The sequence below is a fragment of the Centroberyx gerrardi genome, chromosome 9 (assembly GCF_048128805.1).
Source record: "Centroberyx gerrardi isolate f3 chromosome 9, fCenGer3.hap1.cur.20231027, whole genome shotgun sequence".
NCBI classification, from domain to species: domain Eukaryota; kingdom Metazoa; phylum Chordata; class Actinopteri; order Beryciformes; family Berycidae; genus Centroberyx; species Centroberyx gerrardi.
In genome coordinates this window covers 18922539-18940177 of record NC_136005.1, presented here as the reverse complement: position 1 = coordinate 18940177, position 17639 = coordinate 18922539, and the positions used below count along the sequence as shown (strand labels likewise).

At 45.0% G+C, this 17639-nt stretch overlaps 1 protein-coding gene across 1 annotated transcript in view; it reads left to right on the top strand.

The window, feature by feature from the left end:
• The window catches only part of crocc2 (ciliary rootlet coiled-coil, rootletin family member 2), a 28857-nt gene extending 12454 nt beyond the window's left edge, over positions 1-16403 (top strand). The window contains exons 9-36 of the mRNA XM_078285819.1: positions 419-625; positions 1241-1337; positions 1522-1611; positions 1724-1861; positions 2039-2238; positions 2908-3090; positions 3538-3682; positions 3780-3926; positions 4043-4273; positions 6089-6282; positions 6580-6707; positions 7085-7254; positions 7363-7542; positions 7882-8016; positions 8322-8465; positions 10925-11163; positions 11276-11435; positions 11529-11696; positions 12475-12859; positions 13008-13087; positions 13320-13440; positions 13525-13688; positions 13780-14220; positions 14884-15033; positions 15158-15358; positions 15733-15864; positions 16011-16190; positions 16320-16403. Coding sequence (XP_078141945.1) covers positions 419-625; positions 1241-1337; positions 1522-1611; positions 1724-1861; positions 2039-2238; positions 2908-3090; positions 3538-3682; positions 3780-3926; positions 4043-4273; positions 6089-6282; positions 6580-6707; positions 7085-7254; positions 7363-7542; positions 7882-8016; positions 8322-8465; positions 10925-11163; positions 11276-11435; positions 11529-11696; positions 12475-12859; positions 13008-13087; positions 13320-13440; positions 13525-13688; positions 13780-14220; positions 14884-15033; positions 15158-15358; positions 15733-15864; positions 16011-16190; positions 16320-16403 — 4894 coding nt within the window. The remainder of the gene's footprint in view (positions 1-418; positions 626-1240; positions 1338-1521; positions 1612-1723; positions 1862-2038; positions 2239-2907; positions 3091-3537; positions 3683-3779; positions 3927-4042; positions 4274-6088; positions 6283-6579; positions 6708-7084; positions 7255-7362; positions 7543-7881; positions 8017-8321; positions 8466-10924; positions 11164-11275; positions 11436-11528; positions 11697-12474; positions 12860-13007; positions 13088-13319; positions 13441-13524; positions 13689-13779; positions 14221-14883; positions 15034-15157; positions 15359-15732; positions 15865-16010; positions 16191-16319) is intronic.
• Positions 16404-17639: the final 1236 nt, after the last annotated feature.

Sequence of the window (17639 nt, the reverse complement as noted above, 5' to 3'; positions counted from 1 at the left end):
TCCCCTGCTCATTGTTTCCTCGCTGGGGGACAGATAGCTTAAGGTGCCTCTGCTCGCTGTCGGAGTCATCCATCAGGACAAAGTTGAACCCTATAAGACTTGGCTTATGTCATGTCGAACCACTGTGAGCAGTGTTGAGGAGTAATTTGCTACAATAGCGATTACTCAGCTCATAGACAGCCGTGATCATGTCGGAGACTCTAACTTAAACAGGAGACACTTCAAAGTGAGCTGCGATCCTGGAGCTTAATCACTACAGGCATCCATCCTCTTCAAATACAAACAGACTGTTTTTTAATTAGACTGATGGCTCACAACTGTAAAAGTGAAAACAGCATGTCCCGCTTCCGTACCCTTCCAGATCTTTTATAGGTTCTGTCACATTCTGTCAAGCTTGATGCGCACGTCTCTTCTGCAGGACTCTCTCTGATATGCGTGGGGAGTGTGTCACTGCCAGCCGCCAGCTGCATGTTGCCTGTATGAACCTAGAGGCCAGGGTGACGCAGGAGAGCTCCTCTAGTGGCATGGAGATGTCAGCGCTGGAAAGGCAGCTGAAGGACAAGCTCAGGGAGGCCATGCAGCTTCAGGGTCGCTGGGATGCAGAGAAAGTCGAACTCAACTCCAGGTAAAGTGATTTCCTAATGGGTGTGTTCGCAAGAGGCTCGCCTTCTGTGTGCCGTGTCTTCTTTTTCAATTATGTCACTCATGCTCATGCAACAGACTTTTGAGTTACTATTAGCTGATCAGGACTGTATGAAGGTAAAAGCATTAAAAACTGAAGTAGAAATTTTGGACTCAGTGCAATTTTTTCAAGTATTCAGAATTCAGATTCTTTCTATGATTGACAGGAGAGACAAATTTGATCCCTTAAATGGAACACCAGAGCAGACTTGAACTACTACTGTGGTAATGATATAGAAAAAGCAAGCCTTTTGTATCGTCTCCTGTGCACTTCAGCCAGAAGACCTCAAGAATATCAATGCAACTGACAGGAGGTCTTTATATTCTGAACCTCAATTGGCTTTTGATCTTATCAAAAGTCATTGTAATGCCAGGGATTCTAGCTCTGCCCTTGTGCAGAGAATATGATAGCGTTGATAGTCTATTCTATTGAGGAGGAGTACTTGTCAGTCCTGCATCTTCAATGTCTAAAGGAATTCAGTGTGTATGAGTGTGTGTATGTGTGTGTGCATTTGTGATGTGCTTCTCTGTCCATTTACATGCATGCTTGTGCATCTAGGATCCTGGAGCTGACTGACATGGTGAAGCACCTCCGGAGCCAGAGCAGCGAGAAGGATGCAAGCCTGAACACCATGCAGACCAGTCTGGACAGGATGGTGGGACCTTGGGAATTAGGGGTGGGAGGTGGCAGATAGACAAGTGGTTAAAGGAGCTAAATTGGCTGTAGTCTGGACCCCGGTCTTGATAAACTCCACGACTTCCTTGTCTAGGGGCGGCAGTCTGGTGAATGTCAGCGGTGCTCTATGTGTGCTTATCTGACCTTAATGGTTTCCTGCACAGGAGACGAGGAGAACAGAGGATAAAGCAGAGATGGATGTCCTCCACGCCGAGATCCAAACCCTCCAGCAAGTCTTATGCCATGTTCACCAGGTCAGCACAGAACAAAGCTTTGAGGGACATTGTAAATTGCGGTTTGTTAGCATATAAGAAAATCAGTGTATTTCTTTTTCCCGCTCTCCTTCATTCTGTCTGCCATGCCCAGTTGGTTGGTGGTGAGGGTGACAGCAGCGGCTCTGAAAGTGTGGCCTCCTCCTCGCCTCTCCATGGCCGGTCTCCTCTGAGGAACACCGCCCTGATGGCTGTACAGACTGCTCTCTCCAAGCACCAGAAACAAACACAGGTCCAACAAAAGTCTCATCATACTTATTTTGTACTTTGTACTACTGTAAATGAAATTTGAGGAAGATCTTTTGAAGCTGATCCATGAAATATGGGGGAAGATGTGTTGAATACATTATAATAACTTTTCGCCCCAGTGTCTTAACCCACATAACAAACACACACGTATAATCCACAGGATCTGCGTGGGCGTCTGGATGCGGCCCTAGAGCAAGCGGACACGCTGCGTGATCACCTGCAGGAGAGAGACACTGAGAGGAGGGAGGCGGAACAGAAGATCCAGGAAGTGCGGAAGGAAGGCCAGGAGGCTAAAAAAGCCTTGGAGGAGAGCCACAGAGACTGCAACAGATATCACTCCTCACTGGAGCTAATCTCCAGGTAGCAAGCTGACCCATATACACCTTGATAACGTACTTCCTTTGTGTAGAATGGTGATTAGGCCTTTGCCATTAGGGCCTCGGGACTTTTGGAGGCTGCATTATAATAGTTTTTGCTTTTATACCTATTCTTTTTGTTTCTTTTTTGCTGTGTTTATGTTCCTAGTTATATATTGTTTTTGTTTTGTATTTTGTATACTCTGGTTTTGTTTCTGGTGAAGTTGCCTGTATATGTTGTTTTTGGAAAAATGAGCTACAATTCAAGTGTTATTATGATGATGATGATGATTATAGTTTTGTTTTATTTTTAATAGTGAACAATCATCATCATCACAACACTTACATTGTATAGCACTTTTCCAGAAACAATATTTACAAGGCACCAAAAATAAAACCAATGTACTAGAAAATGTTTAAAAAAATAAAGTGTCTTGTTAATATTGTTTTTGGAAAAACGATATACAATTTAAGTGTGATGATGATGATGATGATGATGATGATTATTAGATTATTATTATTATTGTACAACAATGGGCCTTTGCTCTCTCTCTGTCTGTCTTCCTTCCTTCCTTCTTCTTTTTTTCTTTCTTCCTTTCTTCCTTTCTTTCCATCTTTCTGTTCTTCTGTCTTTCTTACTGTCTTTCTTTCTTTCTTCCTCCATTGCTCACAGTGAGAAGGGCAGCCTGGAGAAGCTGCAGTCGGGACTGCGGCAGGAGGTGGACTCCCAGCGTGCGGAGCTGGAGGTACTGAGGGGCTCGTCACTGGAGCTCCAGAGACAGCGGGACCTCCTGAGGCAGCAGAGGGAGGATCTGGAGAGGCAGCTGGCACGGCAGCGCGCAGAGGCCCAGAGAGGGTACAGTTACGAGCAGGGCGAATGACCGTTACACAACGCACATCCCGTCACCCGCGCTTGTTTTCGAGCTCCGTTTGTTTAGAGTTCAGATCAGTAACACATGTCATTCTCCGGCCGGCAATGCACCCGGACGACATTTGGATGAAAATGTAAATGATTTACATTGCATTACTACACTCATGCAAGAGGGTGACTTTTTTTTTCTCCTTGTGAGGTTTTCCTTTTGCTTCAAAAATTTGATTAGCTGAGAATGAGAGCAGGACATGCGATCCAGTAAAAAAAGTAACTCCCTTAGAGTTCTGGCCTTTGGCACCGACATTTCTCCATCTTTCAAAGTAGAGATGGATTACTGTTAAGAGATTTTGTTTATATAAATAATGTGTGTGTGTATGTGTGTGTGAGAGAGAAAGAGAAAGACATGTATGTGATATGTTTTATGTGTTTTAGTGAGAGGAGTCTGGAGCAACTTGAAGGGAAACACTCTGACCTGCGCAGGGAGCTTGTGACAATGAAGGAGGCTCTGAGTCAAATCACGCTGCAGAAGGAGGTGTTGGAGGATGACAAGGCCAGCCTCGCTCTGGCTCTCAGCAAGGTAGACTGCTGTGTATTTCACCAGGTAGCCTGTACTGGATTCTCTCTGGGAGTCCTGATAGTTTTAATCCTTCTGATATTTATGATACACTCCACAGATGGAGTCCCAGAGTGCCGAGCAGGAGTTAGCCCTCACCAAACTGCAGAACCAGGAGGCTGCCTTAAAAGACTCTCTAGCCAAAATGGCTGCCCTGAGCGAAGGCTTGGCCAATGACAAGGTGGAACTCAACCGTATACTGCTGCTGGTCAGTGGGCCTGTTGTCCTATAATGGCGATGGAAGGCAGAGTTGAATAGCTTCTTTATACACTCAAATCATTTTTGCCAGAGTGAAACGTTTGATGATTGGTGTTTGGCTTCCAGACAGAGGGTGAGAAGGCAGAGCTTGGTGAACGTAGACGGGAGGCTGAGGTTGAGCGGGCCGCAGCCAGGGAGGAGACAGCACGGGTCCAACAGGAGATGATGAATCTACTCGCTGAGAAACAAGCCCTGGAGAGCTCCCATAGCCACCTCCAGGAGGTCCGCCAGAGGCTGGAGGCAGAGCTCAGCCTGCTGCAGAAGGAGCACGCTCAGGCCGTGGAGCAGCACTCACAGGTCAGGGACCCCAGGCCATCCAGCCCCCTCTCCCCAGCTCCCACCACCTGGGAGAATTACACTGCGTGTTATTAACAGCTTTCAGCAGGTTTATGGGTCTCATTGTCACATTAAAACTAATCGGAGATATTGGATACATCTGCCGTGGTACTCATGGTCTTTTCCCTCAAATGGGATACGGAGGGGAGTTTGGGCCCCACTCTGTGTTTTATGAGTAACTTGGGATATGGGAAGCAAGGGATCCTCATGTACAAATGTGAACTGGAAAAGATAAATAGATATAACAGACATATAATATCCAAGGAGAAGAGAATGAGTGAAAGACCCAATAAATTAACACCTACAGTATTCCCATTCTTCCTTAGCCAGATCCAGATCTCCCTGTTTCGTCTCCCAAAGAATGGAAAGAATTCTGTCCTGTTTTATTATCTGTTCTGAATGTGAAACTGGGATAGCCATGTTGATCTCAGCTAGAATTTTCCGAACCTAAACAATTTGACAAATTCCATCCAAACATTTTTAGATAACTTATCTGTAAAAATAAATCAGCCGTGTATAAAACAAGCGTTGAAGTGGCCTCCATTGCACTAAGCTCAGGTTTCATCCCCTTATTGGGAGCTATTCACATCCATAACATTGGTGTAATTCATCCACTTTAATATTTACCTAAGGAGAGGCTGAAAGACACCATGTGCTAATATTTAGTTAGTGTTAGTTCATTTTAGTTTAGTTGAAAATCAAATTACAATGATTATTGCTTTTCAAACATTGCTATTGCACTGAAATATTAGAAGTTGCAGGGGGCCATTATACATTGAGTCAGAGCAAATGTTCAACGGATGTGAGATATTATGTCAGGAAATGGCCTTTTAGATGCAGCAAGGAAAGGTGTAGAATTACAGCGAAAAATTGGGCCATCTTGAGAGCCGACAGATTGTAGTAAACAGATCTTCTATTTCAGAATAGAGCCTTATCATAGCTTGATTCAAACCAGTAGAATAAACCTTTGAATGACACAGAAACCTTTTTTTATGTCATTGCCTCAGGTAGTGTTCTATGCATGCAGAACGTATTTGGCTCTTTTTAACCCTATTTACACAGAACTGCTATTACCTGGGGACGTTCAGTGATTTGAAATAATGTTTGAGGCCATCAGTGATTTTAATCTTGTGCAAATCTACCATGTTTGTATTTAAGTACAAATTCCATTGTAAATTGCATGCTATATTTAAGTGAAACAAAGGTTTCCTGGTTTTACTAATCCCAGGAGAATCCTCATCTCAGTACTTTTTTTTTGTTTTGTTTTTTAATGTGGAAAAAAAATGTGTCAGGTTCCACAGTAATTGCACGTGCGCCCAGTTCATTTTATTTTTCCTGATAGTCAAAGTGATTTAATTGGATATTAACCCCACTTATCATTTTTGTTTTGCTTCAGGCAGTTCATTTGATATTGTTATGAGTTCCTCTGCAGTGCCATTTGACTTTTGACATCAACCACTTGAAGTTTTGGCATGTTTAATTTGTGCATTGCAACAGTCAAGTCAGGGACATGTAGAGTTGAATCTCAGGACACCAACTGTGACTGTGGAAAACATAGAGGTTGGGTGGTAATTCTCAATTCACCTAACAGTGGTCCCACACATGCATACATGTTTTTTAATGATGATGTATTGATAGTAATTAACTATTTACACTATAATTTATATTGATATAATGCCTTGTAGTTTTTATTTTAGGGACTACATCCTACAAGCAGCAAAACATATAAATCAATTGCTTGATGTGGAAATTTCTAAATTGTGTATTGGCCTCCAGGTCAACAGGCAAATGCAAGCGGTGTCAGAGGAGCTGAGTGCGTGCAGGAAGGAGCTCGACACACAGGCCACGGCCCTAAAAAGAGCCACCCATGACAGGCAGGAGCTGGCCAAGGACAGGGCTGCTCTGGACGTCCAGCTAACCTCTGCTGAGCGCAAGGCCTGTGGACTCACACAAGAGCTGGTTGCTCTCAGGTCTGTGTGTGTGTGTGTGTGCGCATGTGTGAAAGTGTTCCTGTGTGTCTGTGTGTGTATGTTTGTGTATGTGTTTGTGTTAGTCAGACCAACTGGTAATGTGTATTTAAGGTAGTTTTGAACCTTTGAGCATATTTCACTTACTAAAGCGAGTCTCATGTAACAAGAGTCTTTAAGTAACATGGTTTTATTTGGAAACTATGCCAACCATGGATCATTGGATTTTATGACCTTCTGCACCTAGGGTTTCAAAGGTCTGTTTTTCAGAGCTTGAACCACTTTACCACTGTGTTCCAGAGTGGAGAAGGAGTCCCTGGAGACGGCTCTGTTCGAGAGCCAGGAGCTTGCCTCGTCTCTGGAGGCAGAGTGCACCAGGCTGGAGGGGGAGAGGCGCAGCCTGCTCCTGGCTAACGAGGCCTTGACGCGTGAGTAGCCCCCTCCCTCAGAGACCCCACTGTCCTCCGTGCCAAGGCCCCTGGCCATGAGGCCTTTCCAACAACCCACTAGAGATCCATATTTCAGCTGTGAGCTCTGCAGCAGCTGGGCTGCGGGATCACTGGAGCTGCTTTCTCAGCTGACCAGGATCCCACCACACCACCCAAACAGACATGGATAAGATAAGCAGTGTTAAGCTAGCATGTTCCACATAAAGATATAGATGAACATCCAGTATTCATAACAATTCCAAGTGTAGTAGCATCTTGCTGATACTGTCATTCTCTGTTGTGTGTTATGAGTCTCCATCCAATAATTAGGTGGGATTTTGATTTTGATTTGAGTGTGGGTACATGTGTCTGTCCAGGTGATGCTGCTCGGATGCGGGTGGATGCTGAGCAGCAGGTGGCACAAGCAGCACAAGAGCGGAGTAACTTGGAGGACAAGCTGGCCCAGGTGGAGAGGAATGCCCTGCTGACCCAAAACAACAGAGAACAAACCCACAGAGAGCAGCTAGAGGCTGAACGCAGATATAAGGTACAATATGACTGACATGGTGAGGTTGACTCAGACACAATCGAGTCAGACAAATAGTTATCTTTTAACTCATTGGGAGTGTGTGTGTGTGTGTTTGGTGGGTGACAGGAGCAGCAGTGTGCAGAGCTGATGGCTCAGCGGGAGCAGGCTGAGGAGCAGCTGCGTAGGCAGTGTGAGGAGCTGCGTGTGCACAGCCAGACGGAGCTGCAGCAGGTGCAAGAGGAGCTGGCCAGGCTGCAGCAGGACTGCAACCGAAGCCTCCTGCAGGCTGAGAGTGAGAAGCAGCAGGTGTGTGTGGTGGTCTTCATAGCTTTGTGATCTATTTATTTATATTTGGAATGTTTATGAAGCTTACGTGGAACAGGGCATCCTAGTGGTTAGAGATCTGTCTCATAGCCAAAAAGTCCCAGGTTCAATCATCACAATTTGCCAGTGTGTGTCCATCAACAGCCATGGGTCCTGTCAAAGTTTCCTCCTGCAAGACACTAAACCACTAAGTTGCTGTGGATAAGTATTTTAGCTAAATGACTAAAATTGTGAGATACTCATGTCTCCATGGCCAAATATTCTTCTATTCGTGAGATATAATATCTTAGGTATGACCCTTGACCTTGTAGTTGTTCCCAGGCATTGTCCCAGAAAGCAGCAGAGAAGGCCGCCCTAACAGAGAGGCTGGCAGCCCTGCAGCAGGACCTGGCCACAGCAGGCATGGAGATGGAGCGCTTGCGGAGAGAGGCCCTTAGCAAACAGGAGCAGGACAAGGTCAATATATATTATATTGTTCTGCATATAGGATTAGAAACTAGCTTCATCCGACTGATTTGTGTATTTCACTGCTGTTTAATAGAATTTGTATTGTACGTGTACTTCAATCTCTTGTCTTGTTTTTACCAACAGAACATAATAAAGGCAAAACTGGCCAAAAACTAATCTTAAAAAAAAAAAGAACAACACTGAAACTAATTTTAGTGACATTTGTTGTCTTCGTTGTTGATATGGGACAAATACGAAAGAGCACAGAAGATTAAAACCATCTTTTTTGTTTTGTGTTGATCTGTGTGTTTCAGAATACAATGGCTGTCCTGCAGTCTGAGCTACAGGACTTGCACTCTCGCTTCGAGGAGTCTTTGAGCTCCCATGAGAGTGCTAAGAGGAGTCTAACTGAGCAAGTCAGAGAGCTGAACCAACAGAGGGAACATGCAAAGCAGGAGGTGAGGACCTCTGAAAACCCTGATTCCCACCATCTTTGTTCTGCCTCCCTTTTTTTTTTTTTTAACAAAAACCTCATGCTTGTCTTTGCAGTGGCACCAGTGTACAGTATTGGTGGGAATGTTGACCCATACAGGACTAGTGTCAACCCAAAGTGGATGTTTTATTGGCTGGGAGATGTAGAATTGGAGAGGGAAATATAAGGAATGGCAGAATATATAGGGAGGATGTCACAAGATGGATGGGTAGAGGTTGTTTGTAGGGGCACAGAGACGGATAGGGAACGGCAGGCTTGTTTGGCTTGGCATGGTGTGGGAGGCCTGGGATCTGCTTCTAGGGCAGTTGTAGGGGGAGTTTGTACCAATTAGTACCAGTGCGAGGGAAAGCCATTTACCATAGGCCTCTGTTGACATTGGCCATGGCCACAGAGCTTTACTAGCGTCAGGATGCCACCAGGTGCACAGTCTACAGAGCCAAATCCTACAAGGAGGGATGCTGTCCATGCTAAAGACACCCGGTCAGCACTCTCTCTCACTCTGTCTTCCCTGCCGGCTTCCCTGGAGGAGAATGTGGTCATGTTGACCTTGATGTAAACAGAGCAGTGCAGTTAGAGACTATAACTTTGGCCCAATGACATATTTGCTGATACTGTGGGATTTTTTTTATCACCAAGCTATAATGTGTATGGATTTAGTACACTAAATCTCATTTCATCTGTTGGGGTTGTTTGAGTTCAGGATTCCAGGCGCTGAGTCCTTGGGCATTTTAGTGAAATAATAAACTCACAGTCACCTCATTGGATGTAACTCCAGTGTTTTATGGGCCTCACCATGCCTCTGATTTAAATGCCTGGTCTCCCTGGAAAAAGGGGTTGTTTATCTGTGTGGGACTTTCTGGTTTGAATAAAAAGCAAAAATGAGGATCATCCTGTCTTCACTCTGTCTCCTTAGTCTTGTCAAAGTATATTGAATGAGGTTGCGTGGAGTCAGAGCAGAGGGGTTTTGGGGTTTGGACAGCCCTCCCTACTGTATATCAAGGCGGGCTACAACGACACTGTCATATTTGGCGGCCACCCCTGCTCCTTCCCTTGTTTGATTATTTTCACTAATCCCATCTCAGGATTCTCATGTCAGACAGACAGTGACAAAGCATGAGTGAGAATGTGTGACTGAGAGCGAGAGAGTGAGGGAGGGGAGAAGGAGGGGAAGGATACCGCCCCTGGTACCATAATATGAAATCAAAGTTTGAGTTAACCCCTTGTGTAAATAAACTGGTGGGGGAGTGTTTATTTTCTCCCCTGCAGCAGCGAGAGGCTGGCTCCACTGGGACTCCAGGTCCCCCTCTCTCATCCACACAGCACAACACTGCTGCCCTCATTCTCTGCCCTCCTCCTCCGCTCTCCACCGAAAAATAAAGATAAAATAAAGTATAATTGGCCAGATCAGCACTGGATTGTTTTTTCTCACATTAGATTTTATGAGAAGGAACCATCCTGTGTGGCCTCTGAACATAACACTCCTCCTTCTCCTCCTCATCCTGCTCCTCATCCTCCCCCTTCCTCACCCCCCCACCCCCTGGAGCTGCTGTTCATCATGTTGCCTGCTGAGGATTCTTCACACTGCGAGCTGCAGCAGGGAGATGGGGAGAGACAGCACCTGGCTACAGGCCCAACTGGCTCTTATCCACAGCCAGATAAGCTCTGTCCTCCCTAGTTCTCTCGCTACACACAACATGTTGCCATAAAACAGAATATAGGTCATACAGTATCTGAGTTTGTGTGCAGAGCACTTAGATGTTGAGTTTGAGCTTTCAAATCACTAGACTTTGAATATCTAATCCAAGAACAGTCTCAAATATGACGTAAGGTTGAAGGTTTTTCCCTTTTTCAAGTTTGATAAGTTGATGATATTTCAAGTTGATCATATGCATGTGTTTGAGCTTTTGATGTACAGCCTAATGGGAGTTTTTTATGTATTTTGAGGCTGTAGGGAATTTTGTTTATATTGATTGTTTAAGTTGAATTTATATTGAAAACAGACCTGTATTTTGAGCTCAGATGGATATTGAAAACTGCTAAAGGCTTTTTTTCTTGTACAAATCTTCAAGAACTCTTCAAGAACCTATGTGAATCCACCTCATATTTATGTGACCAAATACATTCTGGATTGGGGTGTTAACAGCCACTGTATAGCTACGGTACAACCCACAGTGGAAACATTTTGCCAAGCTGATTATTGTTAAAGGGGAGTTTACCTGGTAATCTACTGAATAAGGAGTTTACTTACTTTTTCCATAAGGCTATTAATATAAATGTTAATCATTTTTGTCGAGGAGATCATGAAAAAGTATTTTATTATATTTGTCATATCATGCCATTTGTTATCTATAAAATAATTTTCATTTTGAATTAAAATAAGATGGGCGACTCTCCTCACTTTTGTTCTCCATTCTGGACTTCAAGGTGGAGGGCCTGCAGCGGCAGCTGCTGGAGGCAGAGGATGGACGCAGTGTGGGGCGAAGGCAGCTGATTGAGGCCCACAGGGAGCTGCAGGAGTGTGCCCAGGAGAGGGACAACCAACGCAAAGAGGTGTTGGACCTGAGAAGGCTGTTGGGCGATGAGACTAGGGACAAAGAGGCCATCCAGGCCTCCAACCAGGAGCTGAGAGCTTTCATCAAGAGAGCAGAGAGTGACAACAACAGGTACAGCAGCTACTCAGGATTGCAGATTCTCCGTAAACACGGTAGACACTCTAGCAGCAGTGAATATTTTTTATGTTTTCTCTTGCGTTAACTTTAAAAACATCTTGATTAGCTTGAGACGAGCTGTGGAGGAGAGGGAGCAGAAAGTGGCGGTCTTAGAGGAATGTAGGAGCTCAATGCACCAAGAGGCAGCCACTCTGCGGAGCAACATGAGGGAGCTGGAGAAATCTCGCCTGCAGGCACGCAGAGAGCTGCAGGAGCTGCGCAGACAGGTGAAGCCTTACATTAAGGTCGTTAGTTTCCATCTGATTTATTTTAAATAAAGCATTACATTCAAGTAAAATGCGTTGTCTTAACGTGAGCAGGTAAAGGTCCTCGAAGGAGAGAACAGCCAGCAGAGTCAGGACCTGCGGGAGCTGCAGGCGCGGGTGTGTCAGGAGGAGCAGAAGGAGGAGGAGGCGCGTCGCGAGGCTTTCACTCTGAAGCAGAGAGTCCTGGAGTGTGAGGTTGGCAGAGAAGCAGCCCTGAGTGAGGTAGAAGCCCCTGGGGATTAGTCTGTTAACAACATGCTAGAGCAAACATTCCCTCCAGGCATACATACTTGAAGAATACCTGCCATACTTATGAAGAGAGAGCACATCAACCGTAATATACTGTATATTCTATTGTATGGACAACTGCATTTGGTAGCCTTAAGTTTTACTTTGGAATCTGTGGCATCTTCAGTCTAATATAACATGAATATGACTAAACAACAATAGGATGAATTCTGTGTTTTTTTCTCTTTTAATCCAAACTCCATTTAATTCCAAACTTTCCCCAAACATGAAAAAATTCAAATCATATTATATGTTAGTACCTCTGTGGGTTAATAGTATAATGTTGAAGTATAGCTATGCTGTAGTAAAGTACATGAGGGATAAAGAAGGGTAAAGTATATTGTTGTTTACCCTTATACCCTAGCCATAATCCCTATATCCCATAATCTCCCATATCAGAGTCTAGTAAATAATCTCCAAATGCAATCAGTGACAAACTCCAAGCTTGTCATCCCAAATCTAATCCCAAAGTTACCCTATACAGAAATCATATCACCATTATTGATACAGTATAGTCTAAATATTATGGATCACTCGGTATACCCTAGACAGAGTTGTTGATCATTGTTTTTCATTTGACTTAGCCTCCATACATATATCTATATATGCATGTTTAATTATAGGGCCTGTTATAACTTTATTACCCTTTATTGAGTCCAAAGCAAATGAAATTGGCTAGTACGATAGATATGCAATGTGTGTGTTGGTGCAGGCTGCAGGGCTGCAGCGTCGTGTGGTGGAGCTGGAGGAAGCGGAGCATCAGAACAGAGAGTTGCTGCAGGAGAGAGAAGCTTGTCTGCAGCAGAGCGACCAGAGGCTCAGAGAAACCTCTGCCCAGTTGGAGGGAGCGCTCGAGGATGCCAGGGGTCAGGTCAGGGAGCTCACCCTGCGGGCCGGCCTGACAGAGGGCAAGGCGCAGGGCCTGGAGGAGCAGCTGGGCCTGGGCGATGCCGTGCGCCGGGACCTGGAGCTCAAGCTGGTGGGGTTGTATTCAGCGCTGCGCCGCACCCTGGGCATCGGCCGTACTGGGCTCGGACGCAACTCTGGGTCCCGTAGACGGTCTCCCTCTCCCTGGAGGAATCACCTACCAGTGAAGGGTATGGCCGTGCACTTAGGGTATCATGCAATTAATAGTCTTTCTGTAGTGTCTTTACTATGAGTAGATGCATTAGTGAATGTGGTCTCTGTGTGTAGGGGGGCACAGTGTGGCAGAAGGACATGTGCCCTCCGTGTCTCGTGGTGAAGATGAAGAGCTGGATGTGGACACAGTGCAGACATCGCTCCGGGAATTCCTGCAGGAACTCAGGGACACACAGAGAGACAGGGTATATTTGAACTGCCTCTTAACTATAACTGGACGGAAGCTCAAATTCAAAGGCCCAATCCTCAATCTGTTAATTTATCCTTGTGTATTGCTGATCTAGGATTAGTGTTGCCATTCAGATGGTCACAGGAACCTGGTCGATGATCTTAGATCAGATCAGATTAAATAATGATTGTGCATGTTCAGCAGCATTTTCTACACTTGCTATACTCTGAATAAACTTTGTCCTGCAGGATGAAGCCAAGGCCCAGATAGCCAGTCTAAGTCGTCAGGTGACAGAACTCAAAGGCGGCCAGGACAAGTCAGCCGTCCAGCTGCTGAAACTACAGAAGGCCTTGAAGGAATTAGAGGAGGGTGAGGGAGCCAGCGGATCCTACAAAAATGAATATCGGTTATTAATTATGTTCAGAGTTATATTTAGTTTACATGCTCTTCCAGGGAAACGAGAGATAGCAGAACGACTGCAAGGAGCACAGACCTCCCTTTCCCTGCAGGAGGAAGTAGCACAGCGTGGAGACAGGGAGAAGAGAAGCCTTGGGGGGGAGGTGGCCAAACTCAGGACCAGTTTGCAGGCTGCTGAGGCTGAATCCAAGGCACTGCAAGTATGTTGAAAAGCCAAGAAAAAGACAACATCAGAAATCCCACACAGCATCTTCAATGAATTGTAAAAGTTCTGTGCCAATTTCTCCACAGGAGAAGCTGGAGCGTTCGCAGGGCTTAGAATCTCGTGCGGATGCAGAACAGCGGAAGCTGAAGGAGTCCCTGGAGGCAGCGGAGAACAGGGTGAGCCATCTGGAGCTGTCCCAGCGCACCCTCGAGGGTGAGCTACAACGGGCCCAGCTCAAGGCGGCGGAGCTGGATGCAGAGGTGTCCGCACTGCAGGAGAGGCTGACGGAGCTGAGGAGGGAGCTGAGTGATAGCGAGGACCAGTGTGCTGCACTGAAGGTCGGTGAGGAGAGGCTGGCCACATCTCTAGCTCGGGCTGAGCAGCATGAGAGCCAGCTGAGAGAGCAGCTCCACAAACTGTCAGCCTCTCTCAGTGACAACAGGGCCAGCACTGGAGCCATGCAGGAGCAGATTGCTCAGCTGCAGAGGGCTCTGACTGTCAGTGAACAGGACCGAAGGCTGCTGCAGGTACGGTCCGTCACCTAATTACACCCACTAAAAGATGAGTTAAAAAGATGAATAGGTGGAGGGCACAGGAACATGCTGCAGGCAGAATTGAATTTGAAGAATAATATTTATTCAGGTCTGTTAAATAAAACAAGTTATGTGCACTGTGTATTTTTAAGGTTTTTCTACTCAGTCCACCTAAGGATGTTTAATTGAAACTTCAAAATAAGATGAATAGCTGAGCTTCCATTACTGTGCTTTGATTTACAGTGCAGCTATGTAACCTTTTCAGTTACAGGTTTTTTTTTTATTTACCTTTGCTGCCGTGGTTTTCCTGAAGGACCTCAAAGACTATGCAATAAAATGCTCAGGCAAGCTCATTAATTCTCCAAGAGCTTCTCAGGAGAGCTTTCCGGGCTTAGTTTGGGACTGCACTTTAAAGATGCTGTGCAAACAAAAACATGGCACGCTCGGTATAAATCTCTTTTATTTTGCTCAAAACCTGTCCGCTCATTGCAATAAAAAGCAAGAGAAAAATCCCAACTCTTGCCTGCAAAACTGAACGAGAGACAGAATATGAAGGAAGGTGAGAATTAGAATAGGGTCATCCTAAGTGCAGAATCGTGTTTTGATGAAAGTGACTTGCTCAGTGTATAGTATATCTTAAAATGTGTGCTCCCATAGGAACGTCTGGATAAAACACGAGATGCCCTTTCAGAGAGTAAGAGGCTGAACCACACGCTAACAGAGCGGGCCCAGAGCCTTCAGAGGGCCCAAGAGGACTCAGAGCTGAGAAATTCTGAGCTGGAGAAACATAACAGGAGTCTGAAGGAGGTGAGTCAGGCTGATGACACAAAAAATAAAAGTTTCATTATTATTAAAGGTGTTCAACAGTCCCAAGTTGAGACTCCATTTTGAAGCAGAGTGCGATTTGTCCGGATGATTGACTGTTCCCCAGACCCTGAAGCAGAGGCAGGAGGCTGAGCTGCAGGCCCAGGGGAGCTCCCAGCAGCTGCAGAGGGAGAAGGAGGAGCTCCAAGACAAGGTCACCAGTCTCCAGAGCTCCCTGCAGAAGCTGCAGAGCGAGAGGGCTGAGCTGGAGAGGGTGCTGACCCGTCTGGGTAAAGACAAGGCTTCACTCAGAAAGACACTGGAGAAGGTGAGCTGTCCTCGCCTCTGCAGTGTACTTTGACCCTATTTTTAAAGGCAGACAGCAGGGTTTACGGTGAAAACGTAATGGGGAATAGCCTTGGCTATTGATTACATTGATAAAAATAAACTTTTCCCCTGACAATTGGTACAGATATAAGTAATTTCATTAGCATATTTTCGTTTGTTCCTTTTTCCACATACTCCTTCTCTCTGTCACATATTGTATAAAGTGATCCTAAAATGATGGAAACATGTAGGTGTACTGTGAGAATCGAGAGGCCCTGTGCAAGGCTTCTGCTACATGCATTACAGGGAGGCACGTGAGTGCAGAACAATCATGGCAAAGTCATTCACGTTATGTCCCGCTCATGCTGATGTCAGGTAGAGCTGGAGCGGCTGAGGAGGGAGGAGGAGGCAGCGTTAGCTGCCCAAGGGAAGGAGCAGCTGGGGCTGACAGTCCACACCCTGGAGCAGGAGCTGGATGAAAAGCAGGTGGAGGTGCAGATCCTGCAGGTGAGAGGCCACTGCATTATGCCATTAAGTTTTAGGAGACTTGCACCGGCATAAAAAATCCTCCCTCTGATCTCTATTGTGCACCATTGAAAACTGATGCTCTATTTTGAATTGGGTAAAAAAAAAAGTGTGTGAACCGTGTTTAGGGCCAAATCTCCCAGTTGGAGCGCTCTCATGCACAGCGCCTCCTGGAGGTGACATCCCGCCATCGCCAGGAGATGGACATGGAGACTGATCGTCTGAGGGGCACCCAGCTGCAGGCCGAGTGCGCCCTGGAGACCAGGGAGAAGGCCCATCGCCAGAGGGTCAAATGCCTGGAGGAACAGGTATTGTAATTGTAACTGTAGATATCTGTAGGGAAGGTGTTCTTGATTACTTTGTTACAGTAAGTCTGTCTCTCTGTTTCTGGCTTCGTCTGTCTATCCTCCAACTTTTTGTTTCTCCGTCTTACATAGGTGTTGACTCTGAAGGAGCAGCTGGATCAGGAGATGAGAAGGCGACAGGCTTATGTCAATCAGATGCTGCAGCCTGGTGTGTAAGCAGCAGCCCTTTAGTGAGATATGTGGCACCTCAAGCCTCCATATTCATTGTTCTTCTGGCAGCTTCCCAACAGCATTATGTTACAGGCGACATCCACATTTTGAAGCACATACACACACAAATACACTCCCAAGCACTTTGTCCCACCCATGCACATGTGCACACTGGATTACATTAATCTGCAGGAAAACTCAACAACAACAAACAATGAAAGTTTTGTTTATAAGTGGACTGGATGTGCCAAATTGTTTTAAGGATTTTCTCTTGCTCGCTGCAGTTGGCGTTTCTAAGTCTGTTCATGCTGTGCCATTTCTTCAGGAAACAATGTGATGAAAGTTTCCTTAGTTGGTGCTATATCCCACTCTTATTGATTAATCATATACTCATATTTGTCATATGCTTATCATGTACTACTTTTTATATGTCATAATTACTGTTTGTGTAGCCCTAATGAAAAGTTGGTTTTAACATAAATGTTTTAAAATCAGAATATTTACAATAAGTGTTTACAGATTTGGATTGATTTCTGATTGACTTGTGATTTCTGATTGTTTCAAAGACGGTCATATAAGGGTCTATATTGTAACTCCTTCACTTGGTTATGTATTATTTTTGTCATTCAATCAATGTTAGTGTAATTACAGTCATATTTCAAAGAGTTTAGGATTGTTTTTAATAAAACCGGGTTGTATCTGAGCACACGCATAATCCATTTTTTTTTTTTTTAAATGATGAGATCTGATAATCAATGAGGTTTATTCTGCTGACCATGCACCATTTTCACGAAAAAAAATTGAAAAGTCTAATTTATTTTCATGTTTCTGTAAACTTTTTGAGTGACCAGACTCCTCCTTCATGGCGTGTGAGCTCCAGAATTTGGTTTGCACCATTAAAAGCGTTTGTGGATATAGTGGTATGAGTGAGAGAATGACCTTCGCTCTCTGTTGCCAGTGCTGTCTTGGTGTTTTCTTTCAAAGATCGTTGCAGACTCCAAGGTCTGTGGGGATCATCATTCCTTGAAAGTTTTACTGGCAATCATTCTGTTATCCTTGACAGCCTTAAAATCCCGAGATAATATGTGGTCTTTCCTTTGCTGATTAGAAACCACAAGTATTTGTGTGCGTGTGTGTGTGTGTGTGTGTGTGTGTATTCATCGGCATGTGCATCTACATTGTGCAAACATCTACTAAGTACTGTTCTACTATTCACTTTCTTTCATTACAATTCACACACTC